Genomic DNA, 17,467 nt, shown 5'->3' with positions numbered 1-17,467 from the left:
TATATTGTGATTTATTCTGGATGTACTAGTTTAAGCAGGATATTGACAAACTAGAATAAATCCTGGTGAAAAGTGAGGATGAGGAGGGGAATGATATTTAATATATTAAATATAATAAGATGATTATTAAAAGTTGAAGAGTTTTAGCCTAAATAAAAGACTTGAGGAAAGCATTAACTTTCAAACAAGAAAGGCTAGCAAATGGAAGAATGATCAAACATATAGTTCCAGAGAAAAGAATAAGGACTAAATAGGTGTGAATTGAAGGAGTAATATTTGCCACAACTGTTTTTTAAACTCTCTAAAAATTAGAACTATTCAAAACGGAATGTTCTGTTTTGTGAAGTACTAAACTCCTCACTTTTGGAAGTATTCAAGCAATGGCTAAATGACCCTTTCTAAGGGTTCAGTGGTTCTTGAGAGGTTGAACTTCTTATTTCTAATATCTCCTTCTAGGTCTAAAATTCGATTATTCAAACATAACAATTTTATTCTTTATAGGAACATTTTATTCTTATAACTATCAAAATATTTTTGTACTAAATATGCTTTTATGCTCATTAAATGAATATAAAATATTTAATAAATATGATTTCTATTTTTTATGTGTTTAATTCCCAAACTGAATTCTTACATTTTATTTTTACTGTCTTACCTTAACAACACAAAGAATTCCTTCATTGGTTTTAGGGTCTGTCACGATGTGAAAATTCCCATTTTCATTACCCCTTAAAATAGTGTAATTAGCCCTCCAATTAGGAGTGTTAATCAAATCCTTATCTTCTACAGTTAACCGAAGTATTTCCACATTGTTGGTATTTTCCTCTACTTCTGTTACATACTAGGGGAAAAAAATTATTATATTACTTATTGCTATAGAAAGATACTGCCACATAAAAGAAATGAAAATTAGTTTCCTGATTCCTAAATAGCTCGCTCTCTTGCTCTCTCTCCATATCTATATCTATCTATCTATCTATCTATCTATCTATCTATCTATCTATCTATATAAATAAAACTCTGGCTTACAGGCTAGAAGTTTTCCTAAGCTAGTCTTATGTATTACAATAAATATATGCATAGAGATATATGGTCTCAAGGATCAAGGTTAGCTTCATACCAAAAACTGTCTCTTTCTAGACTGTCCTCCTATGTAGTCCCTGAGTCACTTATATTTATTTTTTTTTCCTAGATGCTTTGCTTCATTCAGCAAAATCTTCAAAAGATAACATAGAAGGAAAATTTGTCTACTTTTAGCCCTGTTTGAAACTGACATTGTGTGCAATTTAATTATGATGAAGAAATAGCTCTAGTGGTAATCCAAATGACAACTTAACTCAAAATGATTATTACCCAACTCTGTGAATATTTCCCTGTGTTAAAGCTTACATTATTATTAGACAGTAAGACTTTAGTTGGGATGCAGTAGTATTTAACATTGGCATTATACATTTGCTTGAGAGGTTATAGTTGACAAACACATGGTCTTACAGAGGTTCTTTTAAAAGTTGGCAAGTTATCATTCACATCTCCAATTGAAATGATGCAAGTTGATGTAGTAGACAGACCAAAAGGTTGACCATCCATATCTTGTACTTTCAGTATCAATCTGTATCTATCCATGACCTGAAAACAAAGTAAAATGCTCATTATTGAAGCAAAAGAATCAATCTATATACATTAAATATAAAATGTTCCCAACACATGGCTAATTATCATTATCATCATTAAAATACAAATTTGAATTTGTATAATGCTTTTAGTTTTCTGAGAAGGCTCACACAAAATCCCATTTGTTTTCCCAACAACTCCATGATGTAAATGGAGCAGGCATCTTTAAGTATTTGAAATCCTTTCTCTCTAATTTCTCCATTTATGATGATTGGAGTCACTATTACCCTTAGTCACCTTTAAGACCCCCATTCAATTCAAAAAGCATCTTTATCTTACCATTAAATCAAATGCCAGTTCTTTTGCTTCTACTTCTGAGATATTTCTTGGCTCCCTCCTCATCCTTCCACTTTCTTTGAGACAATACTATTCCTTTATTTCTTTTTCCAGCACACCATAGTGATATTCTAACTGATTTTCTGTAAACCTAAACTCTGTCCTTTTCAATTTATTCTTTATTCCATTGACCAAATAATTTTCCTAAAAATCTGGTCAAATCATGTCACTCCCTTAACTCAAATCAGTGATGACTCAATTTGCCTACTGAATAAAATATGAATTCCTTTTCCTATCATTCAATATACTGTATAAACTGAATCTATCTTCTAAAAAATAGGCACAGAAGACACAAGTTTTCACAATGCCAGGATTACTAAAAGTAAACAAATTAAGAGGTAGCTAACTAAACTAACACTTGTACCAGGATACCTAGAGAAGCCAGATTAATTTAGAGCTAATAGGCTAAAACATGATTTTGGAGAAGAATATAGCAGAAACAGATTTGTTCAGTGTCACAGTCCAGTGACATTACATAAAACTGAACAGGAGAGTCAGTCAATAAATACTTATCAAGTATCTACTATGTGCTAAGCACTGGGAGCAAGCAACAATGAAAACCAGATTTAGATAAAGTCCAGAATTGCTCATCTGAATTATCCCAGTTGAGCTACTCCTAGAGAAGGCTTTTCAGTGCCAAACAATCTTTCTTAATAGTGTGTCTCCAGGTAAACTGGCCTATTCACTTTTCTACCCTCTCATTCTGCCCTTTTCAATTTCCATGCTTTCACTTTTGCCCTCCCCGAGACAAGGATCTCTATCTCCTACTTGAATTATCCTGTTGAAATTTTTCTCTTCTCTTAAGGTCAAACTCAAGTACTACCTTTTCCTTATCCTCCCCCATTAAATGAAAATGATCTTTCCTTCCTCAAATTTCTCAGAATACTTTATCTAGATCTTTCCTTTACACTAAATACATATCATTTACTTGTTCACATCTTAAGCTCTCTATTAGATTGCAAGTTCCTTAAAGACATGTCTTAATTCATCTTTGAGCCTCCAGTGCCTAGTTCAGTGTTTTACATAGTAGTTACTTAAATATTTGTTGAATTTAACTTAAGTACTTGTCCTCAAGACCACAATAAAAAACACTGTCCTAGACTCTCCATTATACAATGAAACAGATTGCAATGGGGGGGGGGGTTCTTCAATATAGAAAGTAGCCCTTTATAAATTGGGATTTGTTTTATAACTATCATATCTATTTCAAAGAGCAGAGGATACAAATAATCTATAAAACATAACTTGTGAGTCCTATGAAGCAAAACTCTCTTTGTATTCTTGATTTGAGTTTCAGCAAAATGACATTTCTCAATTTAATTAAAATTTGTACATATTGTAAAATAACTGATCCAAAAAAATCTAAACTTTAAAAAAAACTCTTAGCATCATAAAATTATTCAATATTTGAGTTCACGAATTCTGTAGATACAATTTAAAAAATTTAAAAGAATTTACTAGTGCAGTTCAAATTTTGAATTGCATAATATTCTCTTTTCTTAGAACATCTAATACCAAATAAGTTATTCCAAATAAGATCTATTTTTAGTCATTCAGTTTTTCAGTATCTGTTACCTCTCTGTCACTCCGAGTTGCCATTGTAGTGATCACACCTGTGACTGGGTTTATAGAAAATAATTTCGGTGATGGTGGCTGCTGTTCTATAATGGTATATTTGAGACGAGTATGCAATGTGTCGGGTTCATCAGCATCTGTGGCACAGACTTGACCCACTGTTGTACCTACAAATTGAAAAGGCTTCTTTAATACACATATACTTCACATGTTTCTATGATGCAGTGGAAAGAATACTGAACCATGGAGGCAGCTAGGTGACAAAGTGAACCAAGTGTTGTATCTGAAGACAGGAAAACCCGAGTTCAAATTTAGCCTCTGATCCTTAGTAGCTGTGTTATTTTGCATAATTCACTCAAACTCTGTCTGCTTCAGTTTCCTCATAGGCAAAATATAGATATCTATAGCACCTAACCTCTCAGGGTTGCTGTGAGGATAAGAAGAAAATATTTGTAAAGTACTTTTGTTTTATAAAAGCCAGTTATTGTTACTGAAAAAATTTTATTGTTGTTATAGACCAGGGTTGTGAATCCTGCCCCTGACACTGCTTATTTATGTCATGATATATGCATTTTCTAAATTCTAAAAAGCCCCAGTTTCCTCCTCAAGAAAGAATTTATTTACTTCTGTTATTGGGGATTCATCTGAAATAATATATTGTAATCTACTTCTCAAACATTAAAATGTCCTTTAAATAGCAATAATCATTACTCATTTATCTTCATACCATAAGTGGAGGAAGAAGCATAGGATAACAGAAAAGAGAAAGAAGACCCTTACTCAATTTCTGACTCTGTCATTGACTTATTGAGTAGACTAGACAAGTTAAAATCACTATGGGCCCCAATTTACTCATCTGGAAAATGAAAGATTTGGGCAAGGTTTTCTCAAGCACTAGTGTTTTGTGATTCTATGAAGAAGCATGACAAGACAGAATCGGGAAGCTGTAAATTCATATTGTACTGCTAATATTTTTTGACTCCAGGTAAGTCACTTAATTTCCTTCATGGTTCAAAATATATTATTTATGTAAAGCATGTGAAAACTAAATTTAAAGACTATATAGATAGATAGATAGATAGATAGATAGATAGATAGATTTAAAGAATATATATATATATATATATATTAGACTATTACTTCTATATTAGTAATTATAAAATTACATTTCCAGTTCTGACCTCTTACTCAAACTCTAGGTCCCAAATGTTCAAATTTAATGGACGTTTTCACTCATATATCCCAATAACCCTCCAAACTAACATTAAACCCTCCAAACTAACATCAAGCACTATTCTTCTCAGTTTTTCTCCTAAACTAGTTTACCTTACCAAATTTCCTTTCTTTTTTAAGGTGCCATTATACTTCCATTCAACCAAGCACAAAACTTTGGCATTGTCTTTGGCTCACATGCTTTCCTTTTCTTCACAATAGAGAATCTCTTTCCTTCTTCAAAATTCAGTTCATGCATCACCTTTTATATGAAGCTTTTCTACTCTTCTTGTATTGTTTGTACTTCCTTCCCTAAGTAATTTGTATTTAACTGCATTGTGTTTCTTTCATTCATAGTCACCTCTTTGCATACTGAGTACTTAGCACAGGACCTGATACAGAACAGTCACTAATAAATGTTTACCGAGTGATTGACTGATTCTGGATATATTTATAGGGTATACACTGTCTCCTCCAAAAGAATGGAAGTTCTTTGAGAGCACAGACTATTTCATTCTTTGTTTTTATATGGAGCACCCAGAATAGAGTTTGGCACATAATTAGGCTTACTGAATGCTTGCTAATGATTAGCACTTTGTTCCTTATATCTAGTCAACTACCTAGTCTTGTTATTTTTTTAGATTTTTCAAGGCGATGGGGTTAAGTAGCTTGCCCAAGGCCACACGCATAGTGTCTGAGGTGGGATTTGAACCCAGGTACTCCTGACTCCAAGGCCGGTGCTCTATTCACTGCGCCACCTAGACGCCCCAACCACCTAGTCTTGTTAAATTTTCCTTTATAAATGCATCTTTTCTTCAGTAATTAGCAGTAATTAGCAAGTAACTTAACCTTTGTTTATCTCAGAGGATTAATAATAGCCTCTACTGCACAGGCTTACCATGAAAATAAAATGATAATATTTGCAAATATCTGACAGTAAGTAGGACCTTCTCTCCTTCCCTCAAAAATACCTACAATGGCTACATACTACTTGTTGCTTTTTCCAAATCCTTGCTGACTTTTCAAGGTCTCCTAAAAACTGACTTTACCCTCCTAGTCCTATTAAATTATCCAGTTATTAATATGAAAATTCTATATTCATATCTCTACCCCTTGTTTCTGTTATTTCCCTCCATTGGGAATGCTTTCCCCCAAGGACTTCACTTCAAAAATGTTACCCATTCTTTAGGACCAAAGTCAAACTCTATTGCCTACTGTCTTTTCTGACTATTCTAGCTCAATAAGCTTTCTCCTTTCTCTGAACTCTCATTGTAATATTCTACAATCCCACTATTTGAAATACAGAATGGAATATTGTCTTGCATTATTTCTAAATTATTTTATGTTCATTTATAATAATACACTAGTAATCAGCAATCATTTAGATGTAGTGCTTAGGGTTTGTGGAGTACTTTTCTTGGTAAAGTTGTTTAAGCATTATTAGTCATATTTTTTGGATGAGGAAATTACGTTCTGGAAATTTTAGTGATCTTTTCTCTGTCATGTAGCTAGAAAGTGTAGGAACTAGGACATAAAAGTAGGATTTTGGCTCCTAAGCTAGTGTTCTTTCTACTATAACATGCTTTAATACTTTATAAAGTATTCAGTGGGAAGCTGGTGACCTGCCATTCTCACTACAGCAAAAGAAAGAGAGAGAAAGAGAGAGAGAGAGAGAGAGAGAGAGAGAGAGAGAGAGAGAGAGAGAGAGAGGAGAGGGGAAAGAAGGAAGGATGAAAGAAAGAAAGAAAGAAAGAAAGGAAGGAAGGAAGGAAGGAAGAAAGAAAGAAAGAAAGAAAGAAAGAAAGAAAGAAAGAAAGAAAGAAAGAAAGAAAGAAAGAAAGAAAGAAAGAAAGAAAGAAAGAAAGAAAGAGTTAGGGGTGAACCCCTGGGGCCTTGCCATCAGAACTGTAATTGAATTCTCCCTTCAATACATGTTGTTTCCCCTGATAAAACAGAAACTACTGAGAGCAAAAACTGCCTCAATTTTGTATTTACTAAACTGGGTAATATTCAACACTTAGTACTTAAATGCTTTTTCATTCTTTTACTGAATAAACAGGTAACAAGCAGTCATATTCTATTTCTATATCCCTTAGAGAATCTAGCACTATACTGTAAATACCAAATACAGAAATGAGTTTAATAAACCTATTATAGTTTTAAGTCAATATTTTTTTAGAGTTTTTATTTCTGTAAGTTTACTTCTGTCAGATAAAAAAGAAACATTTCCTTTCATTTTTTGTCTAACTAGCACCTTTTTCAAGCTTCAGGGTTTACTTCCTACTACTAATATTTCAGTATTTGAGCATTATTATGAGCATATGCATATTTCTTAACTTATTAATTTTGCTGATAACCCTATTTTCAGTCTTTCTTTCCAAACCAAATAATGCTCTTTGGGGAACAGTGTCACATATTAATTAATCAATTAATTAACTTGATGTTCTCAGATCTAATTGAATCACCTTAAGTTAAATAATAAAATAATAATTATAATTATAAAATCTCATATATGTCAATAAAACTAGCAAGAAAAGAACACAATTCCAGCTATAGACTGAGGAATTTTTTAAAGAAAAAAGTTAATAGCATGTCTAGTAAACTTCTCAGAAGTGCCTAATATTTGTTTTCTGATCTGAACATGTCATTGGTTAGACATTGTGATTAATTAAAGAGTCCTTTCTTGGGTCTCATACTACAGAATCATCATTTTATAAAATACATATTTTATCCTAAGTATATTTCTTATACTTACCATAATACAAATCATTAAAATACATTCCATATTAATATAATCTGTTGTTAAAAATGCACTTACCAGCTCCACAATTTTCAAATATTTCAAATTGAAAAGGGTTTTCAGTGAAAATTGGAGCATTATCATTTTGATCCTCAATTGTAATTTTAAGGGGCAGTGGAAAGTCTACAGAATAACCATCTGGAGTTGATGCCAAGGCAGTTAGCTATTTTTTAAGAAAGAAAAAAGGGATAAATAAATAAATCATATTTTTAGAACATTATTATAAAATTTAACAAAACTTAATGATTCTACTTTTAGGGATTATAGACATTATAGAGAGAACTATACACCATTAAAATGTATAGTAGGTGAAATACATACTTTTACCTCCAACACACATTAAATTGAGCATTTTCAATGTATGCTACACATAGATTATGAAACTACATCATTATGCATAAAAATGACTAGAATCTATGAAGTTGGCAAAACAAATTGTATTGCATGCTTTGGTTAAGAGAGAAAAAAGAAAAAGGAAAGAAGCATATTCAAGAAATTTGAAAGTAAAATAAGAGTTTATTATTTTAATTTTAAATCTATAAAAATGAGAGATAATACACAAGAAAAATCAAATGAGAAATGTAAGTAAAAGAAAAATAATGGTTCTGTAAAGCAATGAATTAATTAGAACATGTTTGAATATTTTGAAGTTATTCTCTTTAAAAATGGTCATGACAGGGGCGGCTAGGTGGCACAGTGCACAGAGCACCAGCCCTGGAATCAGGAGTACCTAAGTTCAAATTCAGCCTCAGACAATAATTACCTAGTTGTGTGGTCTTGGGCAAGTCACTTTAACCCCATTTGCCTTGCAAAAAAAAAAAAAAAAAAAACCTAAAAAGAAGGTCATGACAGAAGCATAATCTTGGGTTACCCCTGGATCTCTCAATTAGAAGAATTTAGATAAGTAACTGATTTGTGGGTTTTTTTTAATTCCCTTAAATCAAAACTTCGTTTTATATAGACCTGAAAGAAGAGGGAAAGAAAGCTGAAAGACCTCAAAGACCTTCAATGAAGGAGGTCACACTACTTCATTAGGCAGTCCATTCTACTTCTGAATGACTGTAAAGGGTAGAAAAGTTTATGCTTTCAGCAAGTCAAAGGGGAAAACAAAACATGATTTGATCAGTAAAGTAGAAATACTATAATTACATATAAAATTAATAACTTTAATATATACCTCATATGATGCACATATCTCACGATCTACAGGGCGAGTAACAAAGAGACTCCCATTATCTCTCACTATGAAAAACAAATTTAAAGGTTCTAGATCAACTCCAGGTCCTCTTATTGAATAATACACTTTGTAATTCTGTTCTGCATCAGTCTGCACCTATAAAGAAAAAAATGAAATTCAAGATTAAATGAGGGAAAAAATCAAATATTCTTTTGATCAATATATTATCTTGTAATTTGTTACAACATTATATTTGGTAAAGAAGAGATCTCAATAAAAAAAATAGGGCCACATGATAATCTCTAAAGTATTCTGAATGTAGTACAGTAAGAGCACAAAGGTAACACTGAAGATGAAAAAAGTGACAATTTTTTAAAATGACAAAACTGAAAGATTGTCAGGTTACCAAATAAGAAAAATAAGAGTTATGCAGCAACACCTCACTTCATCTAGAATTTTGTAAAATTAAGATTTGGAATATCTGTAGAATAAGCTCTAGTAAAATTTTTCACTTCAAACTTTTTAAATGTATTATATCTTTCCTTCCACTAATGGTTGCATGAAAACACGACATCAGGTAAAGACCACTACAGAAATCCACTTATATCCATGAGAAAAATATTATATATGAGATGGTAAGTGCATTATTTTAGAGGAGAGTTAATGCCACAAAGCTCAAATATTAATTTGCATCCAGGTTCATCAAAGCCTTCAAACATGACTTGAATGATGCCTCAACATATGTCTGTTACATCTTATCAAGTCTACGTATATTTATGATACTATTGCAAAATTATTAGAAAATCATTAAATTATGAATATCAACTACTATAAACACAGAAAGTATGATACATTTGCTATGTATTTACTAAGTTATATTCAAGATAGTAATACCAAAGAAATAATTCTTTAAATAGCACATTAAGAATGGTGGAGCACTTTATAAACACTAATTGCCTTGATCCTTTGATGCTAGTTAGTATCAAAAGGATTATATCCATTTTGCAGGTAAGAAAACGGACTTAAAGAGGTTCATGATTTGCTAGTGGTCAAATTATTAGAAATCATGAGCACGGGTATTTGAACTCTCAGCTCCCTGATACTGATCATCATACTGATCATCAGATCATGTTTTCTTGTCAATTGCTTCATAAAAGGAAATGATATATGAATAGAAATAAACATGAAATGAACCTCAGGAAATGGCAACATCACTATCTTCCTAAAAAAATTCACAAATTTGAGAATTGAAAAGGTCCTCAAGAATCACTTAATCCAACCTATACTTAAATAAGATGAAGATGATGAGGATGATGATATGATAAATAATAATAGTAGTAGTAGAAAGTCCCATGAAATAGCCCTGAAAACAGATTATGAAGTATCCACTTCAAGAATTCCAGTGAGGGAAAATCCATGTGACTTCTTGAGCTATTGCCAAGGTGTTGCATAGTCCTAATTCCACAGAATAGCCCCTCCATACTAGAATGTGGTCTATGAGAATACTAATGCCTTTCCTTCCCCCCGACCTCATATCTTCTCTTTTCTAGGCTAAGCATCTCTAGTTCCTTCAATTAATTCTCATATTGTAGGACCTCAAGGTTCTTCATAATCTTGGCTATCATCCTATGGATACTCTCTAGCTTATCAATATCATTTTTAAAATGTAACATACAGAACTGAATAAAATACTTTAGATGGTGGACACTTAAAATAGAGTTATTACATCCATAATCCTAGACACTCATGTGCTTCATAATAAGTATTCATTTTTTTGGCCATAATATCATACTGTTAATTCTTATTGAATCTGTAGTACATTAAAACCCCCAGACATTCTTAGATAACTTGTTATCCCCGTTTTCTCACCTGCTTCTTAATCTTATACTTTTTATACCCAGATGTAAGGCTTTTCCATTTAGTTCTAATAAATTTCATCTCATCAGATTCAATCCTGTGACTCAGTCTCCAGAGAACTATTTTAGATCCTAATTCTTTCATCCAGAGGATTAGTTATATGTCCCACTTAGATTCCATTTAGAAATGTTATGAGCATTCCAGCTAAAACTTTAAGTCATTGGTAAAATGTTAAAAAAAAAAAAAAGCACAGGGTCAAGAACAAATCCCTTGGTCATAATGCTAGAGACTTTCTTCAAAGTTTATTTCTAGTCATTTATCAAATTTTGAATCTATTTAAGGATTTCTCCATGAAAATCACAACATTCATAGTAAAATATATCTAAGATAAAAAGCAAATTGTCTACAACACTTGTCCCATTCACTAGTCTAGAAATCCTGTCAAAAAAGGAACTGGCAGGGGCAGCTAGGTGGTACAGTGGATAGAGCACCGGCCCTGGAATCAGGAGTACCTGAGTTCAAATCCAGCCTCAAATAATTACTTAGCTGTGTGGCCTTGGGCAAGCCACTTAACCCTATTGCCTTACAAAAAAAACTATTAAAAAAGGAACTGGCACAAATCAAATATAATCTATCCTTAACAGATTAGTACTAGGCTTTCTGTGGTCACCATTTCTTTTTCTTCATAATCACTATCCCTTAAATATTATGCTGTCAGACTTAGCCTAAAATTGAATTCAAGTTCACATATCTGTACGTAGGTTGCTGATTCCTTTCTCTTTCTTTTTTAAAAATCAGAACAATGTCTATTCTTCTCTGGTCCTAAGGCAATCACTCCATTCTCTGTTGTCTTAGATGACATATAATTGTTCAGTTATCAAAATCATAATTTCTTTCCATGCCTCTGGATGTGGTTCATTGGGACATAATGATTCATATTCATCAAGTATAGCTAAATTACTTTCTTTTAGTTTTTTTATTTATTTATTATTTAATAATAAATGTTTTACTTATTATCTTGAGTTTCATTTTTATTAGTCATTTTTGTTCTGGTCTTGACATTCAAAGTATCTTCCTTGTTTCACAGAAAATAGGGAAAAAAGAATTAATTAGTTCTAACTTTTCTCTCATATTCCGACATGTTATTCATCACCAAAACAATCTTTGCAAGGAGGTCTTTCTTATGAATGCCTTGTCTCAGCTTATTCTTAGCATTAGTTCTATTGATTTTCTTATTATAAGAACACATGACAATTTTGTATTTAATACTTCACCTATAACATATAAAGTAACATGTTATTTTGTTTGTTTTGTTTTAATATAAGTTGGTCTATTGGTATCCTTACAGAATACATGTAAATTCAGTCCTGTCTCTTTGAACAACTTCACTTCCATTGTGGAACTATATTTCTGAGTCTTTGGCATTTCCTTCTTTCTAGATTTTCTTCTCTTATGGAATTTTGGTATCCTACCCATATTCTCTCTCAGTTCTCTGAAATATACTCTTGACAAATCTATGGTGCATGTCAGATCGTCCCCAACTTGTTTTTCACCTTTCTCACAAATTCTAAGATAAAATGCTCATTTCCCCCTAAACTGAATCAAAATCTGATCTTCTAAATATGCCATCTTCTAAGATATGTTCTCATTCTTCAAGAACTCTTCATTGTCTTTATCAGTGTCTTGGCTTCTTAGGAACATTCAAAACATACTGTCTTAATGAAACTGAAAAACAAAAATCATATCAACTTCCTCATCAGTTTTAATCTACTCTTCCTCTATATTAACTGTCTTAAAGAGGTAGGAAAGAATACTATTCCTTGCTATTTCAAGAATATGCAATGACATTTTCTAATTCTAATTTTAAAACTTTCAAATTATCTGTCAACAGAAGACATTTATGTAATCATTGAACTCAAGATTTTTTCCAAACATCATTTACAAAGTTTGCTTCTTGACGTCCACAAAATTTTTTATACCTTTTCTCTTCTAGTCATGCTACCATACTAATTTAGACCTGACCCCCCCACACACACTTCTTGTTGTTGAGATTAATACAACCTCCTTATTGGTCTATTTCAAATTCTTCTACTTACCAGTAACTCCTTGTGCAACTACCAAAAGCAGTATTCCTAAAGCATACTTCTGGTCACTCCCATGCTCCAAAATTTGAGTGGATCCCTATTACCTCTAGTATAAAATACAAACTTCTCTCTTTTGTATTCAAAGTCCATTACAATTTGGTTTCAGCCTACATTTTCAGCATTAATATGCATGATATGCATTCTACATACTAGGCAAATTTCCTCCTTTCAGGTACATAATATACTATTTTCTGCCTCCATATATTTTCACATATTTTTTCTCCTCTTTAAAATGCTTTTCCTTTTCATCTCTGCCTCTCAGACAATGTGACTCCCTTTGAGCCTCAATTTACATATCTCTCCTATATAAGGCAATACCTAATCCACATCCAAGCTGGAATTACTGGAATTACCACAACATTTTATACCCCCAGAAATGATATATTATATAGTAATATATGTAAAATACAAATGATTGCATAATATGCATAGCTTCTCTTCGTGTGTATATCTATCATCTATCTGTTTATCTATCTCTATCCATTTATATGTATACAGATTGTTTCCTCTCATAAAATGTAAATTCCTTTAAAGAGAGTTCCATTTTTAAATTATCAAACTCTAGTACCTACATATAAATTGACCAGCAGAATTCTAAACACAGGTAATATTAAAATTGTTATTCACATTAGAACAAAATGAAAAACCTTATGTGACATCAGCATGATGGCACCTCATGAAATCTTTCATATTAATGTTTCATCTTCTTATTGTCATCCATTCAAAGATTGCTGATATGATCTAACACTTTTACTCTAATAAGATATTTAAATATTTCCAGAAATTAATTCTGATCAGTGGAAGAAGGGTGAGGGAGGACAATCCTACAACTATGTGATAACAAATTTCTCTTCAGCTAGTCATATGCTGCCTAGGTGATTTTTCATTTACTGACAATACATAAAATATTACAGATCAAATAAGAGGGAAAAAAGAAACATTCTTTCATTTAACTATGTGGGTAGTACCTAAAAAACCTCTAGGATGATTGCATTTTCCATCATTAAAGGTTTTATTTTCTGGGAACCCATACATAGCATTAAGACATGTAATGGCAGTCAATCTGTCTTTAATCTTTTTAAACCTGGGGCATTTTATTCACTGGCACCATCAAGGGGAAGTATCATAAAAATAGACTAGTTTCAGCAACACTATAAAATATTTCTAAATATAGGGTATCCCCTGAACAAAGTTCTATAAAAGAGCCACAAAACCTTTCTATCTATTTAAATTCCACAGACCATGTGGGATCCACTTTAAAACTGTAACATCTATCTTCAAAATGACTACTGAGTATCAAGAATATCCTGGACACAAAGATACAAAGATAAAAATGAAATTTTCTTCCCTCAAGGAATTTACATACTGCTACTACCTTCCAATCTAACTTTGATGTTCTATAATTACCCTTCAAAAATACATATTATTCAAACCAAAACTTTTAAACATATTTTACTTTTCCAGCTGGCATTTATTCAAAGATAGCAAAGACTGGAAAATTCCCATATGAAAATAGTATTCTTAATTTATCAGTATGTAGACTACTGTCATATTAACCTTACATCCATGTATATGTGCACATGTATGTATAAACAATGTTGTGAACATGGTTATATAAATGTGTGTGCATAAATACTTATTAGATGAATGTATAGACAAATATACTATGATATCATGTCTCAGCTTGTCAGTACGCCAGTATATATGCACACAAAGGAACACATTACACCTTATACATCACTACCTAAATGTCATAATACTTTCAAAGTTTACTAAACCAAGTAGGATTTTTCAAAAATGGCTTTTGCTTAGCCTTTGAATAGTTTTTTTTATACCTCTCTTCATACACATCTTCATTCGCTTCCCATCATACTATTTCTCCAATCTCTTACACCAAGATTCCAGGTTATCCCCCCATTTCCATTCCATTTTTGTTCTCTAATTGCTTTTTCCTTTTAAAAAATTATTTTCCACTCTTTTCCTGTTAAGACATAGGATTTAGCTTTTGTATTCATTGCCAGTCAATAACAGTACTCTTTCTCTAGTAGACAAAGTACATTTACATTTTGCATTTTATTATTCCTAACATTATCCATTCTGAGGCTTCTTTGTTGATTTCTGGGAGTCACTTTCACACTATGAAGTTTTAGGTACCAATCAAGATTTTACTATATCATATATACATACGCACCACATATTATAAGGAGGACAGCTGTGATAAATTTTAATTGCTTGAAAAGTCAGTATTCTGGTTGAAGGGATATAAAGAATTGTAGAATTAAGTAAAAATATAATTACCTGTTGAATATGCTTGGGGTAGGGACCTAAATCATTCTCCTCCAATGAGCAAGGAATAGGTGCCCATCTTCTCTTGGCACGATTAAGCACTGTTTCTCTCAAATGTCTTTTCTTCAGTATCTGGATTTAGAAAACAGAGAAAATACACATGTAAAATCAATAGTTATTTTTCCAAACATTAGAAATTTGTCTCATAAGAATCAAGAATGGGATAAAAACTTGGTGAAAACAGAGAAGGAATGAAACAAAGGCAATTCAAAAAATTTGATCAAGTCAACATCATTCAAGGGTAGACAACAGGAAACATTCACCAATGAAGCAACAACATAATAATAAAAAGGAAATGATACATATTAAGAAAATATTGATACATTCTTTCATACCGTATTTTGATGTTTTAATAAGACAACTATATTCTTCTTTTCTCCTTTCTGTGTGTCAGAAAGTAGAATAATAAAAATGTTCTTCTCAGGAGACAATACAACAGTATTGGTGGTATACACTGAACCATCTCCGAAAATTCTGAACTGAGGATCACTTGAATGGATTAGGTTTGCAGATGGAAGGCACTCATCTAGATTAACTGTGGGTGAGAAAAAAATCACAATTTGTAAAAAAGCAAACAAAAGAAAATACCTTATTACAAGAAATCATTTGACTTTTTATATCATAATGAGTTATTTGAAGATCATTCTCATTCATAGAAATAATGGAAACTAAATTCAAGTTGTATAGTTTTTCCTTTATCATTGTTAAAAAGACACCTAAGAACAGAACTATCTGTGCCTTATTGTTCTTTTGTGTTCCTGGTATATTCTGTGTTGCCTTTAGCACTTTTTGCAAGCTTCAGTTCACTTTGCATTTCTACCCCAATGATATAATTCTTATAGTTCCACAATATTTTTTTAATATTAATTCTCAGTTGCATGATTCTTCTGCCACCCTTTGTTGTTCTTAACTTGATCTAGTGACTGAACCTGCAATATCTTTAGTATAAGAGACCTTCAGCCTAAGAAACTCTCTCAGTCATTGCAGGTTAACATCCTCTTTGGAGCTATAGTTTTAAAGAACAACTCAGAGCAATAGGAGGGCATGTGAATTATTTAGGGTCACACAATCAGTAAGCGTAAGAGATGGCACCTGAACCCAGGTTGATGGGAAGCAAAGACTCTCTAGCCTCCAAATACATATATATATATATATATATATATATATATATATATATATATATATATATGCAAAAAAGCATACTTTTAGGAGACTATTTCAAAATGACTAAAGGAAAACACTAACGCAAAAGAGGTTTCAGAACTAGAATCAACAAAATGTAACAACTAAATAGATGGAAGGGAGGAAAGAATCAAAGTTAATGTAAATGTGGCATAATGTAAGCAGAATTGTGTAGAGGGAAAAGTATGGAATTATAAGACAGAATCAAAGGAACAAATGTGAAAACATACATGAATATGATACAGTAATTGTGAAGAGCTATATTAATGTAAGTGAGCATGACACGTGTTCCTAATGCTTCCAGGAAGTTTCCATAAGAGATAGGTTAGTGGGTAATGGGAAAAGTAAAAAATATATGCAAATATTCATTTTCCAACATCCCCAAGTGTTTTTTTCCTTCTTAGCCTTGAGGAGAAACTTGTGTGGAGTATTGGTTAGTTTTATTATGAAAAGATATTAATTACAAATAGATATTAATAAGTTATTGAAGATGAGAGTATCATGTTCCCCAAGGTTTTCTTTATTAAACAGCCAACAGCAACAAAAGATCTCTTTTTTTTCCCCTGGTCAAAAATCGACCCAGAGTATCCTTTGGGAAACAGACTTTGAGGTTAGCAAGTTTAGAATTTATCAGATATTCTGTTTACTGTTAGTAGAATAAGAACTCTGATCTAAAAGCAGATAGTTAAAATCCTCTACTATTCCTTGATCCCAATGGTGTGGGTACTTCTTTCAGTTGTTACAAGTAAAAAGTGTGGGATAAAAATACAATTTAAAAAATATAGAGATTCATTTGAGCACAAAAAAAGTTTATTTTGGCTTTTCTCGAGAAAAGGGGACACTTCAAATCTCACAAAGGTAGTGAAGATCAAGGAGCTGCCATGAACTGACAGTCAAGCAAAGTTATATTGTCTAATGCAATTCCCTCCTCCTCCCTATTGTCCCTCTCTGTCGACTCATTGGTTAGTCTTCAGAATTACATTCTATTTGTGAAAATCTACCCCAGCAACAAAGAAAACAATGAAAGGTTTTCATCAAATATTACCTCACCAGCCAGACGGTGAGAAGAATCTTCAGGATTATAACTATCTCATTGAAGTAATGTAACTTGTCCTGGAACGCAAGGTCTAGGAACAGTCTACTTATCATTAGACAGGAGGAATCTTA

The 17,467-nt window shown here is 32.1% G+C and overlaps 1 protein-coding gene across 2 annotated transcripts in view; it reads right to left on the bottom strand.

Annotated features, from left to right (window-relative positions):
• The window catches only part of LOC141503311 (desmocollin-2-like), a 39,017-nt gene that overhangs the window by 11,331 nt on the left and 10,219 nt on the right, over positions 1–17,467 (bottom strand). For both annotated transcript variants that reach the window (XM_074208539.1, XM_074208540.1), the window contains exons 3-9: positions 15,454–15,653; positions 15,071–15,190; positions 8,772–8,927; positions 7,613–7,757; positions 3,583–3,749; positions 1,492–1,626; positions 656–841 (exon numbers count right to left, since the gene is read on the bottom strand). In XM_074208539.1, coding sequence (XP_074064640.1) covers positions 656–841; positions 1,492–1,626; positions 3,583–3,749; positions 7,613–7,757; positions 8,772–8,927; positions 15,071–15,190; positions 15,454–15,653 — 1,109 coding nt within the window. The remainder of the gene's footprint in view (positions 1–655; positions 842–1,491; positions 1,627–3,582; positions 3,750–7,612; positions 7,758–8,771; positions 8,928–15,070; positions 15,191–15,453; positions 15,654–17,467) is intronic.

This window comes from Macrotis lagotis, chromosome X, assembly GCF_037893015.1.
Source record: "Macrotis lagotis isolate mMagLag1 chromosome X, bilby.v1.9.chrom.fasta, whole genome shotgun sequence".
NCBI classification, from domain to species: Eukaryota; Metazoa; Chordata; class Mammalia; order Peramelemorphia; family Peramelidae; genus Macrotis; species Macrotis lagotis.
This window is presented reverse-complemented; position numbering and strand designations above follow the sequence as displayed.